This window comes from Heterodontus francisci, chromosome 6 (assembly GCF_036365525.1).
Source record: "Heterodontus francisci isolate sHetFra1 chromosome 6, sHetFra1.hap1, whole genome shotgun sequence".
Lineage (NCBI taxonomy): Eukaryota > Metazoa > Chordata > Chondrichthyes > Heterodontiformes > Heterodontidae > Heterodontus > Heterodontus francisci.
Window position 1 is genome coordinate 21292684 of NC_090376.1, and position 19206 is coordinate 21311889.

At 45.1% G+C, this 19206-nt stretch overlaps 1 protein-coding gene across 3 annotated transcripts in view; it reads left to right on the top strand.

Annotated features, from left to right (window-relative positions):
• oca2 (oculocutaneous albinism II) overlaps positions 1–19206 on the top strand; it is a 546813-nt gene that overhangs the window by 197407 nt on the left and 330200 nt on the right. For all 3 annotated transcript variants that reach the window (XM_068032789.1, XM_068032790.1, XM_068032791.1), the window contains exons 7-9: positions 9934–10091; positions 11932–12011; positions 15299–15452. In XM_068032789.1, coding sequence (XP_067888890.1) covers positions 9934–10091; positions 11932–12011; positions 15299–15452 — 392 coding nt within the window. The remainder of the gene's footprint in view (positions 1–9933; positions 10092–11931; positions 12012–15298; positions 15453–19206) is intronic.

Below are 19206 nucleotides of genomic sequence, written 5' to 3' on the forward strand. Positions count from 1 at the left end.
ACTGAAAGACTGCAGATATAATTACATGTACCTGCATCCATGCACTGATCTAATGAGATACAGATAAAAGGATGTAGGAGCGTAAAACCATGAAAATGGATAAAGGTTCAACGGGGTAGGAGCAGGAATGATTAGCCATTTGTCTTAAGGATATAATGTACTTCTTGAAAAAGGCAGTCTTCTGTTGCCTAAATTAGAAATTTGTTGTGATTTTTTACATTTGTAAAATGGTTCAAATCTTTGGGAGTGGTTTTGAAACTGGATGATATGAAGGAATGCATAAATTTGTGGTGACATCTTCAGGCTTCTGAAGCTCTTGCAGTTCAACATGTTAGGTGAGGTTTTAGTGACCCAATGATCCACAAGCAACGTAATAAAGTCAATAATTTGTTAATTGCAATACGCACCATAGGGGAACTTTATGTGGTCTGCAAGAGCAGCTTTCATGGCGGGTGGGGTGACTTAATTAGGCGTGAGTTGAGATTTCGCTTTCCCGACAGCAGGTTTTAGTTTCGTAATTAAGTCAGCGGTGTGTTTGCGGTGGTCCAGGTTTCGCCCTGTCCTGCGGTGAGTTGCAGTTTTCCATACATTTGCATTGCATGAATACTCATTACCCTACAATTATTTCAAATTAAATCCTACCTGCCAGATTAAGTCAACAGCAAATGGGATCTTGTGGCACCCAGTTCACGTTTGTTTAAAGGTGGCGTACACCAGGTGGCTTTGTGCAGTTGTGTCTGAGCTTGGTGGTTTTGTTTCCTGAACTCGTCAGCACAAGGAAGGCCTACATTGGAATGTTTGGCTCCAGGCTCGGGACCAGCACGGGGATGGCAGGGAAGGCGAGTGGGTGGGGAGGGGAACACAGGGTGGGGTCTCGGGTACCTGGTGCAGGGGGAGGGTAGCTGGGGAGGACACAAGTTGGGGTCCCAGGTGGCTGGAGGTGCAGAGGAGGGAATGTCCATGGTGTGTACAAGGTGCTGTTGATGCTGCAGTTGGCTGGGGGCAGGGGGGTTGTTTTGCAAAGAAGATTAGAGTGACGGTCATGACTGATCTAAAGGGAGGGGTGAGTGCTGTCCATGTCAGGTTGCAGTGAGGCGAACTCAAGGTACGGTCTGGTGGAGGGTACAATCGCAGGGGATAGTTGGAATCAGTGGTGGGGTGATGTTCAAGACTAACAGTTGGGTATTTGATATCATCATAGAGGCAGGAATGAGACTCAGCAATGATTTCTAGTTCGATTTTTGGAGGATCAGGGTTGGAGTCGGAATTTTGATGGTCATGGGTGTAGGAACGGGGTGGGGGGGGCGGGATGGCATGTATAAGTTAATAGTTATGTGGTACAAAGTAATGGGGGGAGCCTCAAGTATCACAGAGGGAAGGTGTAAGGTAACGTTGGGTGGGTCAAGGGCGATGGGTGCAGGCTGGAAGGTGGCAAAAGGAGGTTGGAAGGCGGGAATACTTGCCTCGATTCTCACACACACCATTTTGCCAAATGATAGTGTAAACCCCGTGTCCATTCAAGGATTTCAAATTGATTGGAAGGAGACCAATGATGGGCAGGTGGATTTCAGGCTGTGTGCAGTGTGAGTCACCTACAAGAACTCCATGGCAAAATACAGATCATCTTTAATGCTGGTCTCATTTTCACAGTTGGAAAGCTGCAAAGGCATGACTCTCACATACCTAATTTTTCTCCTACCACGGGAAGAAAAGCAGAGGATGTCACTGAGCAGGGCTCTTGCTGCTCAGCAGCTGATGCTGCAACATCAGCAGCAGGCAGCACAAGAATGGGAGAGGCTGGTCAGAATGAGGCCATCCAGGGAAGGCGTTATAGCAGACTGATGCTATAGCATGTCAGCACATCCTCAGAACAAGGACAAACTACATTCAGATGTCCGAGAGTCAATGCCAGCGACGCCTGAGGATGTCATGTGAGTTGGTCACTGAAATTTGTGCAATCATTCAGCATTACCTGCAACTTTCTTGTTGTGGTGGGATTCCCATGCCAGTTGCCCTCAAGGTGACCGCTGAACTCAATTTCTTTGCTAATGGGTCTTTCCAGGGCTCATTGGCTGACATATGTGGCTTCCCACAGGCTGATACTCCGAAGTGCATCAAAGAGGTTACCAATGCCCGATTCTATCATGCCAATGATTTCCTCTTTTTCCCAGCAGATGAGGACAGCTAGGCAGCAAGGTCAGCGGCCTTCATAGCGTGTTTCCCTAGAGTACAAGGGGTGATCGCCTGCACTCGTGGCCATACTCCTGTGACCAATCAGCTGCATTTGTAAATAGCAAAGTCTTTCACTCTTTGAACATTCAGCTGGGTTGCGACCACATGCGAAAAATCATACAGGTCTGTGCTCACTTCCCTGGGAGCTGTCACGACTCATACATTTTGAGCGACCCACGGCTACCAGGGATTTTGAAAGCACTATTAAATTCTGGAAAGTTTGTTATGGAAGGATAATGCTGGAACCTTTCTTACTCAGTTTCACATTTATTGTACAGAGCAAAAGGATTACAAACATGTAACTCCTCACTCAAGACCCTCCACCAGTCTCAGTGAGTGTCTGCTTATAAGTGCTCAAGCAAGACCCCAATTAACACCCTCCACCTGCATATAATCAAACAATTGATACACAATTAACAGATTAACAAGCACCAGCCCAAGTTGACGGCTGGATCCTGGGTGACAAGGGTTACCCCTTTGGACATGGTTAATGACACCAGTGTGTCATCTCCAAAGTGCAGCTGAAGAGCGATACAATGCTGCTCACTCATCCACCAGACCCATCATTGAACACACCACAAACTTGCTGAAAATGCATTTCTGCTGTCTTGACCGGTTGGAGAGGCTCTTCAGTACGCACCACAGAGGGTCTCACGAATAATCGTTGTCTGTGCACTGCATACCTGGCAATGCAACATGGATGTATTTTGCATGTGGAGGAACGGGAGGAGTACCACTCCTCCTCAGATGAGGATGAATGTGAAGAATATGAGGAGGAGAACAATAATGTGATGGGGAATCTTATGGATGCTAGGGCCATGGAGAGACATGCAAGGGACATCAGAGAGAACCTTATCTTTGAAAGTTTAACATAAGAACATAAGAACTAGGAGCAGGAGTAGGCAATTCAGCCCCTCGAGCCTGCTCCGCCACTCAATACGATCATGGCTGATCTCATCTCGGCCTCAACTCCACTTTCCTGCCCATTCTCCATAACCCTTCAACCATTACTAATTAAAAATCTGTCTATCTCCTCCTTAAATTTACTCAATGTCCTGGCATCCACCATACTCTGGGGTAGTGAATTCCACAGACTCATGACCCTTTGAGAGAACTAATTTCTCCTCATCTCTGTTTTAAATCTGCTACCCCTTACCTAATTAAGACTCAAACGCATGAAAGTTCAACCTCGCAGAATATTTGGGTACCTCCGTGAGCTGATTCATTGCTATAAGGTAGAAGCACTCGTCAAGTAATACCAACAACTGCAACTACAGTGGAGATGAGCTTAACGCCCATTCTGTTATGAACTTCGTTGTTGTTCTTCTTAGGCAGCCCCTTGGGAATGAGGGTGACTTTATTCCACTCCAGTGTTATGGGTCCTTAGGTAACTAAATAGTCCAATTCTGGATCCGCACACTCTGCCACAGGTGGGGCAGGTGGTGTTTGGTGAGGTAAGTGGATGGGATGCTCGAATTTCCAAATACTCCTTCTGCTGTTAGCACTCGGTCGCTGCCTGGGCATGTCGACGTTGTTTGAACTGGCTGGCATGTTCGCAGATGGTTCTTCTCCATTTGGGCAAGAGATTTCCACAAATCAGTGGAGATGTCACATTTCTTTCAGGGAGGCTTTAAGGACATCCTTGTAGCATTTCCTCTGCCCCCTGGTAACATCTTGTGACGGAGCTCGGAGTAGAAAGCTTGTTTTGGGTTCTGGGAGTCTTGTGTCAGGCATGCAGACGATGTGGCCTACCCAACATAACTGACTAGCCATGACCAGTGTCTTGATACTAGGGTTGGTGGCCTGAAGAGAGGACACTGATATTGGAGTCCCTGTCTTGCCACTGAATTTGCAGGATCTTGCGGAGGCAGCGCTGGTGATATCTGTCCAGGGCTTTGAGATGTCTGCTGCACAGTGAACTTTGTTGTAAACTAACTGCGTCTCCATGGTAATAGTGTCTGGCATCCAGGCATTCCCCCTGGAACATAAGATGCTGCATTGCTACAGCACGTTAATTAGACCAGCACATCAAGCCCAATCTGGGTTGTGATGGTGCTGCAGCATCTCTTATACAGGGCATGTAAGAGAGGGCCTACAGAATCCACATAGGAAAGCACTTCGCTACGAAAAACTGTGAAAAATCTTCATGAAACAAGCAGCTGTCATTGAAACCTATCGATTATCGCAACAAAATGATCATTCTCTAAAATCCTTTGAAAGACATAAATGTGTGTTAGCCATAAGGCGACAATAATCATTATTCTCTTCAGATCACTAACTTTAAATGATCAATGAGATTGTATGAAAAAGTAAATCAAATAAATGTATTTCACACTATTATACTTTGTTTTTACTATTTAAACTGCCCACGCCACCTTCATGCTCATAACTCCTTTATTTTCTGTTTTCTGCCACTAGGTCTAGGTGGCACCCCAACATTAACAGCTGAGTTGGGGGAAGCTTGTTCATTGCGCTGCCCTGTTGCCCTGGGTGACCGTGGCAGGCATCCTCTGCAAGTATGGGGACTTGAGGGCTCCATCCTACTAGGGGTCTCCAGCACTGGTGCTTGAGCATCCCCCGTGGGCTCGGCTGCTGGTGGTAAGGGGGTCAATGTCAGGTGGGAAGATGAGACGCCACTTACCCTGGGGATATCCTGAGAGGAAGGTCCTGGGGCAGCTGGCACGTGCTTCTCCTCCATCTGGGTGCATGATGGCAGCTGCCTGTATCCCTGAGGGGAAAAGGCACCCGGAGGGAGGTCCAGATTCCTCCATCCCCTCTTGCTTAGTCACTGCTGCATAGAGCCCACGGCAACATTGCTGGAGTGCAGGTCAGATCGCAGATGGTTTGAGTCTCAACCAGACTCACAACGGAGCTCGCCAGACTCTCCGCTGAGGAAGCGATACACTCATATGCCTGTGACATGGCTGACGTCATGGCTTGCAAGGACTCCTCCATGGCACGTGCAAAGCCATGCATGATGTCAGGGATTGCCGACATATTTTCCCCATGATACGTTGCACTTCCAGCAGACTTGTAGCCTCAAACAGTGGATCATCATCAGCATAGGGCTGAGCAGGGGCCTGGTCCCCAGCAGTCCTCCAATTGCCAGGGGGTCCTGGCTGTAACATGCTCCCTCAGCTGCTGGGATGTGTCTGTGTCATGCCCATCAGATTGTGACTCTGATTCTAATCTGAAACCCCACTGTGGACCGTGTGGATGCATCTACGCTGGCGGAGGTGGAAGAAGAGGCAAGTGATGGTGCACCCTCTGAGGCATTGGCAGCATATTGCCCAGAGGTGGTAGCGTGTTCCTCAAGGCATTCTGCAGGTCTAGTGTGGGCACCTAACAGTGGCAAAACAAACAGAGACACATTATGCATCATTACATCATGAGGTCGACACCTCAACACACATTCCTCCCATGTTCACACATGGCTACAACAGTAAATTTAACAATTCATCCTTACACCTTGATGACCCTGCCTCACCATCAGCAATTGCTCGACCTTCCTTTCCAGCCAGCTCTGCTACCTCCTCTCATGGTGTCAGTATTCTTACGCTGGGCACTTCTCCACCTGTTTTGGTCCACTCATGCTGATTATGGGACTGTTTATCCTGCAGGAGAAGGTGCTGAAGGTGTTGACCATGAGATGTCAAATGATGCCTCAGATCAATTGTCCACATGCATTGACATCACTCATTCTGGACTTTCATTCACACGCTTCGTCCAAGTGCAAGCGTATGCGCACTTACACATTCTGCACAATCATGTGGTATTTGGCACCAAGGCTGATCACGTATTCGAATGCATGCCACAACTGCCCACTGTCACAAATACCACAGAGCCAAGGTGCAACACACTTGTACAGCTTTGGCAACATCACTTACCCTCGCAGATCTGAGCAAGTCATTGATATGTTTCCATACCCAGGGTGACACCACTGTTCGAGACATCCTCTGTCACCTCCATCCAGGCCACCTTGGTCAGGCGGGAGGGTCTTTTGAGTCCATCCCTTGGGATGCCTTGGGATCCCTTTTTGCCTTTCACCGATGGGTTGGAAAAGAGCCTGCAGGGATGCATCGCTGAACTGTGGAGGAGGATTTTGCCTGCTGGCTGCCATAATAATGCTGGTGTCCGTGGTAATGGTGAGAGGGGTCAAATATAAAGGGGAGTTGGTGTTGGGATGGGAGAGATTGTAAGAGATGAAGGAGGGAAAAGAAAACTTTATTTAAGCAATATGAATAAAGATGTCCTAGGTAAGAAGATAGATCGGGCAGGCCGCTTAACCTCCAGACATGCACTGCAGAATTTATATATTTATATTTAGAGATACAGCACTGAAACAGGCCCTTCGGCCCACCGAGTCTGTGCCGACCATCAACCACCCATTTATACTAATCCCATATTCCTACCACATCCCCACCTGTCCCTATATTCCCCTACCACCTGCCTATACTTCTTTGGCCTCCTTATCTCGAGAGACAATGGGTAAGCGCCTGGAGGTGGTCAGTGGTGTGTGGAGCAGCGCCTGGAGTGGCTATAAAGGCCAATTCTAGAGTGACAGGCTCTTCCACAGGTGCTGCAGAAAAATTTGATTGTCGGGGCTGATACACAGTTGGCCCTTCCCTTGCGCCTCTGTCTTTTTTCCTGCCAACTGCTAAGTCTCTTCAACTCGCCACACTTTAGCCCCGCCTTTATGGCTATCCGCCAACTCTCGCGAACGCTGGCAACTGACTCCCACGACTTGTGATCAATGTCACAGGATTTCATGTTGCGTTTGCAGACGTCTTTAAAGCGGAGACATGGATGGCCGATGGCTCTGATACCAGTGGCGAGCTCGCTGTACAATGTGTCTTTGGGGATCCTGCCATCTTCCATGCGGCTCACATGGCCAAGCCATCTCAAGCGCCGCTGACTCAGTAGTGTGTATAAGCTGGGGATGTTGGCCGCCTCGAGGACTTCTGTGGTGGAGATACGGTCCTGCCACCTGATGCCAAGTATTCTCCGGAGGCAGCGAAGATGGAATGAATTGAGACGTCGCTCTTGGCTGACATACGTTGTCCAGGCCTCGCTGCCATAGAGCAAGGTACTGAGGACACAGGCTTGATACACTCGGACTTTTGTGTTATACCTATACTAGGGGCAATTTATAATGGCCAATTTACCTATCAACCTGCAAGTCTTTGGCTGTGGGAGGAAACCAGAGCACCTGGTGAAAACCCACGCAGACACAGGGAGAACTTACAAACTCCACACAGGCAGTACCCAGAATTGAACCCAGGTCGTTGGAGCTGTGTGGCTGTGGTGCTAACCACTGCGCCACTGTACCGCGAATGATTTTTAGCCGTGGCATTAACAGTGCTTTGCAGATTGATGGCGGGTTCCACCAATGAAAATCCATCCCCGCCACATGATCACGCATGCCTCCTGTGCCAGCCGCCGGCACTTAAATTTAAATATGTAAGTGCGTGGGAACTGGCACAAAGGCGGATGTGCTGCCAAATTCTGGCCATAGGAGATGCTGTGGGATGCATAAAATACCACCCCATTAGTTATTTGCAAGTTTCTCTCACTGCTGGCCATACACTGTCTGAAGAAAACTTTTTACTAATCCATCTCTGTGGGTGGTGGCATATTCCAACAACGCAAGATAGTTTTTTTTGTGATCTTCAAACTCTCCCAACCAGATTGACAAATTATGTTTCAAAGCCTAATTTTTTTGGTTGTTGCTGCGTTATTCAACCATTGTCACCGTGCCCTGGTCAAGAGCATCATGTGGTCAATGCCTTTGTCCTCCAACACCAAACACTGTGCTTTATGTTCTCCTTAAATATGAATACATCTGAAATAAAACCTTGTTGTGATGCTCCTGGACTACCTTGTCTTAAGATTCACAATGTCGGTAATTGCTGAACGCTAGAGCAGGGTCATGTTCAGCTTGTCTAGCTCTGATTGTTTGGACATTTACCTGTTTAAAAATAGATTTCAGGAGTGGCAATGCCCTTCACTGCAGCTGATAACTTGACTGCAGTGAAAAGTGCTCACAAAATGTCTCTGGAGATTAGCAGCAATCGAGGGTAATTACAGCGAATTCTGTGAAATCTATTATATTTTTTCAAAAATATAACTGCCTGCACTGTGTACATGTAATTATCTGCATTATAAAAACCTCTTCTTTCCAAATCATCATAGAGTACTCATTGAATGGTGGACAGTTTGGAGGGTGTTAGCTAGTAATAAGGTAATGGAGGGAGGTTTCACATCATTAAAGGTAGACATTCATCTGTGTGCTATTTTGAACCAGTTGGTTAATGCATTCGAGAGAACCTTTTGTGCTTGCAGTTTTAACCCAAGTAGGTTAATGATTTCATTACCATAGTGAGCAGAGGAATTTCAACTGGGCACTTTATCCAGTATATTAAAAAAGTGATTTTTTAAATCCTAAGAGCTGAACTTGCCCAGTCGGATGTAGTCTGGGTCCTGAAACTATTCCTGATTTGCCACTGCTGACTTGAGCAGCAGTTTTATCATTATTACTGCATTATCAGTTTACAGATGCTTTTGGGGTATGATGTTGACTTGCTGCATGGGCATTAAACTGGTGGTGTGGAATCGGCCACCCTTTATAAAAATAATGCCTGGCTTTCATTTCCATTGAAATGGGGCATCACTGGCAAGGCCAGCATTAGTTGCCCATCCCTAATTGCCCTTGACAACTGAGTAGCTTCAGAGGGCAGTTAAGAGTCAACCACATTGCTGTGGGTCTGGAGTCACATGCAGGCTAGACCAGGTAAGGACAGCAAATTTCCTTCCCTAAAGGACATTAGTGGACCAGATGGATTTTTACAACAATCGATGATAGTTTCATGGCACCATTACTGAGACTAGCTTTCAATTCCAACTTACTGTCACATTTAATAGACGAATGCAATTACAAAGGTGACTGGAATTGGAGGAAAGGGGTTCTATAGAAATGTCTCAGCTAGTTGTGGACACATTTAAAATGTGAAATCTCATAGGTGTTTACATAGGACTTTTCAATGGGAGATGCCACCGGTGTACCCATTTTAATTATAAAGATATAAATGTCATTTAACGAGATCTATCTTAAATATTGTCTTTATATTTAACATTTACTCATAGTTCAACTCATTTACATTTGAGATAATTCTTGTTACTCTTCTACACACATTCCCCAATGTACAATATCCATTTTGTGATATGGAGACCAGAACACTACACGATCTGACTGCACTATTGCACTTTACAGCGCAAGCATAACCCCATCATATTATGTTTGTTAGCCAGAGGTCTGAAGGGGGCAAAGGTGGGTATACGGAGTTATTTCACATGTCAGCCATGATCCCACTGAATGACGGAACAGGCCCAAGGGGCTGAATGGCCTACTCCTGTTCCTTTTTTACCTCTACAGCCTATTCACCCCGATATCTTTTGCTTTGTCTCAGAAATGAAGTTTGATAAAATACGAAATAAATCAGCACATGCTGGATGGATGCATCTAAAATAAAACAAAAGGATGGTTTGATGCAGGACTCTTGTTTATAACTTGGCTAGAAATACCGAGCAAAGTCCTCATGAATGTATCATAATACCGCTGTACCTAGTGCCTAGAACAAATCTCACCCTATTTTGAGTTAAACTAATTGTTATTAAGGTTACAGTCCTTAATTAAATTTTCAGTTTTAAACCTCTCGGACTTTGGGGACAATGTTCTTCTCAAACTAGAAATTGCGGGACCATTTGCAGAAGGCCAAATTCGCAGGAATACAGAGGAGTACATCAACATTCAAGTTGAACAAGTTGAAGTTGGCAGCGAAAGAAGGCGGCGTCGTCAACAGGTCCCAGTATCTGGAGACACTAATTCTATTTCCCTCAAGACATTCAGGGTCATGTGACTTTCAAGTATACCTCTAGTCCAGCTGGTCCCATCATGTCCTGGATTGCAAGCACTGACCACAAGATTGTATTTTTTTTTACTGCGTAGTGAAATCTCGGCCCTCACGGGGTAATGGGAGTACAAGTCAAATTGAAAGACATTGTCAATAGAATCACAATAACAGCAATTTTATCATCATTGGATAGAAGAATAGAAAAGCAGTATATTATTTAAATGGAGAGAGATTGCAGAACTTTGCGGTACAGAGGGATCTGGGTGTCCTGGTTCATGAATCACAAAAAAGTTAGTATGCAGGTACAGCAAGTGATTAGGAAGGCAAATGTAATGTTGCTTATTGCAAAGGAATGGAATATAAAAGTAAGGAAGTTTTGCTACAGTTGTACAGGGCGTTGGTGAGACCACATCTAGAGTACTGTGTACAGTTTTCATAGAATCATAGAAAGTTTACACACAGAAAGAGGCCACTAGGCTCCAGAATGATATCAATGGTTTGGTTGAGTGGGCAGAAAAGTGGCAAATGGAATTCAATCCAGAGAAGTGTGAGGTAATGTATTTGGGGAGGGCAAAGAAAGCAACGGAATGCACGATGAACGGGAGGATATTGAGAGGGGTAGAAGAAGTGAGAGACCTTGGAGTGCATGTTCACAGGTCCCTGAAGGTGGCAGGACAGGTAGGTAGGGTGGTGAAGAAGGCAATGGAATACTTTCCTTTATTGGCCGAGGTATAGAATACAAAAGCAGGGATGTAAGGCTGGAATTGTATAAAACGCTGGTTAGGTCACAGCTGGAGTATTGCATGCAGTTCTGGTCACCACATTACAGGAAGGACATAATTGCTTTGGAGAGAGTACAGAGGAGATTTACAAGAATGTTGCCGGGGCTCGAAAGTTGCAGCTATGAGGAAAGATTAGATTGGATAGGGTTGTTTTCCTTAGAATAGAGGAGGCTGAGGGGTGACTTAATTGAGATGTACAAAATTATGAGGGGCCGAGATAGAGTAGACAGGAAGGACCTGTTTCCCCTAGTGGAGAGGTCAATTACCAGGGGGTGCAGATTTAAGGTGATGGGTAGAAGGATTAGAGGGGACAAGAGGAAAAACATTTTCACTTTGCTTCTGTGGTGGCGCTGCTCAGTTAAAGAGCTGCCAGATTCTGATTGGCCAGCAGCTGTCAGCAGGCAGGACTTTCATCACCAGGTTCCTTAATCCAGAGGAAGGCCCCCCACTGTCCGCTTAAGTGCCTATTTGGCACATAATACAGCAGGCCCTCCCCAGAGGAGACAACACTGGGCTCTCGCTGATGCTTTTGCCATTGTCCGAGACTCCCGACGCCCAAATAAAATCCCGGCCGCTGTTGGTGATCTGGGCATAAGGAAGTACATGAGAGTGGGGTAGCTTACCTTATCTAGTCTGCACCTGGCCCTGGCTGCACAGGGCAAAATTGATGATCAGCAAAGTGGGGAGTGACTGGTGTCAAAACTTGTGCCATTTAATTCCATAGGACAATGTGTTGGGAACATCTTTTATTTATCATCCCATATTTTTTCCCATTGAACCAAAATTAAAAGTTATTCGTGCAAAAGCTATTCATTCCCCCTTCATGTGCTGTCAGGTATTAACTTGCTATTAGGTTTTCATTTTGTTCAGGGTAACTCCAAAGATTAATATTTGGGAAGGATAAGTGTAAGCAATACCTGACATTGGTTCATATTGAAGGAATATTTGCATGAACAGAAATGCAGTGATTTGAATCATAATGATCCTCTATTTTATGCTTTTCACAGTTAGTGCACAATTGGACCATTCCATTAAATCCACAAAGGAATCAACTCCTCAAGACAAAGACTTTTGAGATGGCCAGCAGGTAACCCTTTTACTGAGTTTGCAATTACTTAAGTTCTTTAGCTGGTAGTCCAGCCAAAGGCGAGCCCAAGAGTAATTGGGAGTAAGTGCAGGAGTGTTTGTCTGGACTTTCCAAAAAAGCCTGGTCCATTGCTGCATTATGTTCCTTCCCCCGTCCCAAAGAACAGACCTCCTCCCTCCTCCAACTTACCCTTTCTCCGGGTGAGGTCGGCCTCTGGATGTGGCTGCTGCGGGTGCTCATCTTCCGTCTGCAACCCTCTGGGTGTATGATACTGAGATCCTTCCTCAATCGGACTGGGAGGACAACAGCCTAATCTAGTCCTAAATGGAGACATTGAAATTTGTAGTGACACAAAAAATAAGGACCCAATATAAGACTTTAAAAAAGCCGGGACAGAATGGTTGATGTCCAGATTTAAGATGATTGGCAAAAGAACCAACAACAACATGAGGAAATCATGAGTGGTTAGGATCTGGAATGCATTGCCTGAGCATGTAGTGAAGGCAGATTCAATTGTGGCTTTTCAAAGAGGGAATTGGATAAGTACCTGAAGAGAGAAATTTGCAGGGCTATGTGGAAAGGGCGGGGGAGTGGGACTAGCTGAGTTGCTGTTGCAGAGAACCAGCACAGACATGACAGGCTGCAACCATTCTATGATTCTACTTATGTCTGTGTAACTTGATTCAATTACCTGTCCCACCCCACTTAATATGACATTTGTTCTTGACTTTCCATTTGCAATGCTATGTGAGCTCGACTAATATATTTTAAAAATTCTGTCTTGAATCCCATTCTGACTTTCTTACTGTGCTGTTTTGTTGTTTTACTTAATTACTGACGGGAGTTTAGTTATAGATTGAGATTGCTGTTGTTTGTAAATCATTAATTGTTTTATGAAGTCTAATTCAAAAGCCTCAGTTGGTGTTTTCAAACTGTTAGGGCTCAATTGCACATGGCAATCTGGATGGATAATTTGCACAACATTAGTGGGCCAGGGTTGAAAGGATATGCATGTAGTGATTGTATGTTTTTAAAAGTATACTTCTGAATAAAGGCCTGATTGAGCAGTGTAATGGATGGTGCTCAGGTTAAAAGGAAAGACTTGCATTTACATTATGCCTTTCACAACCTCAGAATGTCCCAAAGTGCTTTACAGCAGGTTGTGAATCATGCACACCACCCCCCCCACCCCACACTTAAAAATTGAGGCGAACGAATTTCTACCCACAATATTTAGAGATCCCTTTGAGTGCACTACACTCTAAAGGGAATCTGTGGTGTGTGTATGCAAAGCAAGAAAGAGTATGGCTTTTCAACCAATCAGATTGAAGAATCCTTACTGAGGCATGCAGAGTCTAAACCAGGAAGTGCAGGTTAGAATATTTAATTCAATGCCAAATCATTTACAGATAGCAAAATAGAGAGATGGAAAGAAATATAGGAATAAGGGAAAGAGGTAAAAGGGACAGAAAAAGTAAAAAAAAAGTAAAACTCCAGCAATATTAAAATCTAAAGGAATGAGACTCCACACTTGTGAAATTAAATATTCAGTGTCAGAGAGGTTGTTCGGCAGTAATTGAGACTTATCACATAAAATCATAAGAACTTATGAAATTGGAGGAGGAATAGGCCATAAAGACCCCTCAAGGCTGCTTTGCCATTCAATAAGATCATGGCTGTTCTGATCTTGGCCTCACTGTTAAAAATTCACTTACACCTCAATGGGAAAGCACTAGCTTTTCCTGCTGTGTTTAGTAGGTAAGTGTATTCTAGCTGTAGTCCAAAAGAACCATAGGCATTTCTCCCCATTAGAGAGAGATAGTTGGCAATGTATAGCTTGAGGGGCACATCTCCACAAGCATGGGGCAAGCTGGGGAGGAAGGCCTTCATGAACTATCATAGCCAGTATGGGGATTGAACCTGTGCTGTTAGTGTCTTTCTACATCACACTCTAGCCATATGAGCTAACCAACACCCCCCTCTCCCCCACGATTGGTAAGTACAGTGACTTAAAATATTTTTAGCAAACTTTAAATAAGTTATTTTAAAAATATGTAGAATTTTTAAAATCATAATAGACAATGTCGACATTCCACAAAAATAAAATGAGATTTTCAGGGCCAGTGAGCATGTTTAGGAATAATTATGAAGTTAGTACACTGTTAAAAATCTAGCTACACCTCATTCAACATGGTGTAACTTTTTCAAGGGTTTTTTGCAGTGAGACTAGCAGTGTAAAAGTGGAAGTTTTCATCAATGCACTGACTGCTTAGGGATTACATTCTGCGGAGTGGGGGGAGTGGGGGGGCGCAACAGTGTACCCTCTGGATGATCGTAGAATCACTGACAGCACCTTTGGGATTTCTTCATTATTCTGCACATGTGTGGACTCTAGAAGTTGCTGTCTGTTTCAGTAGAGTAATGATGGCAAACACTGTAAAATCTGGGCCATTATGATGCTTCTAAGATCCCAGGTGTTTCCAGGATTTCCATTTTCCTTTCACCCCTTCTCAGAAGTGTACCAAAGTAGGCCTGACGGGAAGTTTTCGGTGCTGATGTTGTGCTCTGGTCTGCTGCGTCCAAACTGCTCCCAGACAGAACCAGGAGTGGGAATTCTATGTCTTGTTATCTCCAGACTTGACTATTCCATTGCAGTCCTGGCTGGCCTCTCATGTTCCAACCTGCATAAAATTGAGTTCATCCAAAATTCTGCAGCTCGTAACCCAATTTACACCAAATTCTGTTCACCCATCCCCCCTGTGCTCGTTGACCTACAGCGGCTCCCAGTCTGGCAATGCCTGAATTTTAAAATCTCCTCTTTTTCTTTTCAAATCCCTCCATGACCATACATCTCCCTAACTCTGTAACCTGCTCCAACCCTACAACCCTCCGAGATCTCTGTGCTCCTCCAGTTCTGGCCTCTTGTACATCCCTGATTTTAGCTTCACCAATGGTGGCCATGCCTTCAGCTGCCTGGGCCCCCAAGCTCTGGAATACCTTTGCTAAACCTCTCCGCCTCTATACCTCTCCCTCTTCCTTTAAGATGAGCCTTAAAACCTACCTCTTTGACCAAGCTTTTCATCACATGACCTAATATCACCTTATTTGGCTCAGTGTAAAGTTTTGTTTGGTATTCGCTCCTCTGACGGGGCTTGGAATGCTTTACTCTGTTAAAGGTGCTATCTAAATGCAAGTTGTTGTTGTTATTGATTATAGATGACTGTATGGGCACTTGTTACTCAGAATATCACAGCTATCCTTGACCAGAGATTGCATTTCTTTTGCAGCAATGAAATCAGGCTAAATATACAGGCCTTCGTCAAGAACAATGAAATGGTTCCGCTTTCTATTAGGCACCAATATCTCTATGCAAATGTCGAGACTCAAGTTGCGATTGCGTCTGTCATTTTGGCTGGAGTCTACGCACTTATTATATTTGAGGTAAATTCTTTCTTCTTATCAACTGACTAAAGCATTACATTCTGTTTCATGTTAAAATGTGTAAAATATAGTGCAAAACTAACTTCAATTTAATAAAAATTCTATTCATAATGAAAGAATTCCAGTGAATGATTTAATTATATCACTGAATAAAGGCCCTGTTATCATGAAATGTCTACCCGCTCATATTGAAAATCTAAGTCTTAATCCTTCTTAGCCCATATAAAAAGCAGTGGAACATGTAGCTGAACGGCTCTGGTTATGAAACATTTATATTCATGGTTAAGTCTCTCTGTTGTGTTTTACCAGCTCAGGCTAGAGAGCAGTGCCCAGTACTGGTTATTCATACTGGTATGGGAGAGATGAACTGTGGTATGTAGGTGCTTCATCCATATGGACAGAGATTTGTGCCTTCCTATGTACTGCCCTTCTGTTTGACAAGTCATTGTTTTCCACGGGAAGGAGCTAAAACCGTTATTTAGGAGGAAGCGTAAGGATGTGTACTGTGGCCAGCGCAAAGAAAGGCTGGAGTGGAACCATCTCTTAGAGATGATCCCAGTACATCATGACTGCCCACAGTCACGGTTCAGGGCAGCTTTGAATGTATTACAATGCATCTTTGTAGCGGGCTTAATTTAAACATGACAGCAGTACGTTAGCTTTAAAACCCACGGTGTAACAAGGTATTTGTCTGAGACTAAAGGCAGACGGAATTACACAGCTACGGAATATTTTTGGTTGTGCACCGTGAATGTCTTTGCACAGCATCACCTAACTATATAGAAGTTATTATACCTCTCCGTATATATCTGAATGTGACCAGGATCCATCCTAATGTGGACATTTTTTGTGGAGGATTTTTTAGTGAAATATTTTGATATGAAAGATTTGTGGAGCACTGTAGCTTTAAGCTACCTTGTGAAAGATCTTGACTTTGTATGATAGAGTAAGATGGATGATAGTGAATTGGCAGCCCTTCTTGCATTATTCTTGATGTCTATTTCCATTGCTTTCAATTAGAAGAGATGTGGGGCGGGCTACTGACTCATTAATACCCATATTACACAACCTCACAAAGTTGAGATCTACCCCCTTGAGTAACCTGTGCGGTGTCCACTTTGACAATGCTGAACTAGTCATGTCTTCTCTGCCTGCCTGATTCCCAAATATTCCCATTTTCTAATATTTTACTCCTGATTTTCATTGTTACAGGCATGCAGGGAATACAGAAACAATTACATTGTTCTGATATTTTGCTAAGTAACAAAGTGAGACTGGCATACCTCGTTAACCCAGAGGATGCACATAACCTGTCTGTTCAGCTTCACACAAAATATAATGTGCCTGTACTAAAATGGTAATAACCTGTTGACTGCATACTTGGGCGACTTGTAAGATTGCTAGATTCCCTTACTTGTAGCTGCTTGCAATTTCCTTGCAAACTACAACAATCCCAACAGTTTTAGGAATATTGCAGCTAAGTGGGAATTATTCTGGCCAGCTCCTGGTGCAGTGCAATCGCAGGAACTCTGCAGATTTCTCAGCTCAGAGGTGACATAAAAGCACAGGCAGGAACAGTTTGTGGTGTGGGAAATGGAAAAAACTAAAATCACTGTTGCAGTTTGAGGGGATGGTTTTAGATTAGATATACAGTGTTCTGCAATTGCTTGGGAGCTTTATTCTGAATCATGTTCCATATTACATTCACCTGTAATTGCTTTGTGCTGAATGCCCAGAGCAGATAAAATGTTCCCATTGTCACCCTGTGCACAAGAGTCAACCTACAAAATGACAAGAAAATGCTTCCCTTCGCTGCGTTTCATTGGTTCTTCAAGCAAACCGATTTACTTTTTATCAGGCAGCATGCTGTTTCATTTCCAGAATTTTCAGCTTTATTGGCCAGATCTTGCTGTCCCAACAGCGGCAAACACTGAGACGTTTGCCACTATCGAGGGCCACAACAGCGCCGTAACTTCCAGGGATCTCACTTAAGCTCGACTCTGGAACCTGTGTGCGCTTGAATGGGCCCTGTCATTTGGGAAGTTGGGCTGATTGCCCTGTACTTGCCCCAGTATTTACGTTGATCATCATTGGCGGCCTTCTTGGCCGCTCTGACTGAGGGAGCAGCAGGGCCCTGTGATGGAGGCTGCCCCTGCAATGACGCCAGTGCAGTAGCCTCTGGCAGTGCCCCCACTGGCACCTCCACGATGAGGACATTTCAGCCACAAGTGAGCAGGCAGCCTCCACCTCTTCCGATGGCACACGGGGCACACTGCGTAGAGGTGGCCGAGATCAAAAGCCACCGGGTCGGGCAGAGCACTGAGTGGGTTACTGGGGTCTCTTTCAATTGTAAATAACATAGAAACATAGAAAATAGGAGCAGGAGTAGGCCATTCGGCCCTTCGATCCTGCTCCGCCATTCATTATGATCAAGGCTGATCATCCAACTCAGTAACCTGTTCCGGCTTTCGCCCCATATCCTTTGATCCCTTTAGACCCAAGAGCTATATCTAACTCCTTCTTGACAACATACAATGTTTTGGCCTCAACTGCTTTCTGTGGTAGCGAATTCCATAGGTCCACCACTCTCTGGGTGAAGGAATTTCTCCTTATCTCAGTCCTGAATAGTTTACCCCATATCCTTAGACTATGACCCTGGTTCTGGACTCCCCCACTTTTGGCACTTTTCGTCTTTTGGCGCACCATGTAAATATGGACATATGAAGCCAGACGAGTGAACGGAACAGGAGAAGAGGGATGAAGTGATGAAAGGGAGCAAGGACCCAGTGATGAGATTAGATTTAGATTAGAGATACAGCACTGAAACAGGCCCTTCGGCCCACCGAGTCAGTGCCGAACATCAACCACCCATTTATACTAATCCTACACTAATCCCATATTCCTACCAAACATCCCCACCTGTCCCTATATTTCCCTACCACCTACCTATACTAGTGACAATTTATAATGGCCAATTTACCTATCAACCTGCAAGTCTTTTGGCTTGTGGGAGGAAACCGGAGCACCCGGAGAAAACCCACGCAGACACAGGGAGAACTTGCAAACTCCACACAGGCAGTACCCGGAATCGAACCCGGGTCCCTGGAGCTGTGAGGCTGCGGTGCTAACCACTGCGCCACTGTGCCGGTAAAACCTCTGGCCAGTTGTGCATCCTTCATTGGCGGTAAGGGTTGAGCTGCTTCTGGCTGCATCTTCAATGGAAGTGTTCTTACAGGCAGCTCAAAGTGAGTTCCATACCTTGCTGTTCCTCCTGGATCAGAGGGGCTCAGTTGAAACAAGCCTGAATCAGATGATCCTTGATGTTGATGGCTTCCTGATGAGACTCTTGAGCCCTGCACTGGCCCCTGCCACCTCCCTGTGCAGCTGGGGCTCCTCTGTGCTCTACATCTTCCTCCTTCTCCTTTTCTTCCACATCCTGCTCCTCCTCTTCCTCCGATGAGCTGTGTCCATCCAGCGCTTCACCCTCTTCAAGGTCCACACCTGTCTGGAGGGCCATGTTACTGGAGAATGCAGCAGGCCACCACAATGAGCGAGTCCCTTCTAAGAGTGTACTGCACAGTGCTAGTTGACCATTCCAGGCACCAGAGCCACATCTTTAGAAGCCCGATGGCCTGCTGTATGGTTGTTCTAGTGAGCAGATGGCTTCGGTTGTTGCGCCTCTGTCTGGGGCTCTCATAGAGGGATGATTAACCAGCTGTTCACGGGATATCCCTTGTCCCCTAGAATCCATCCA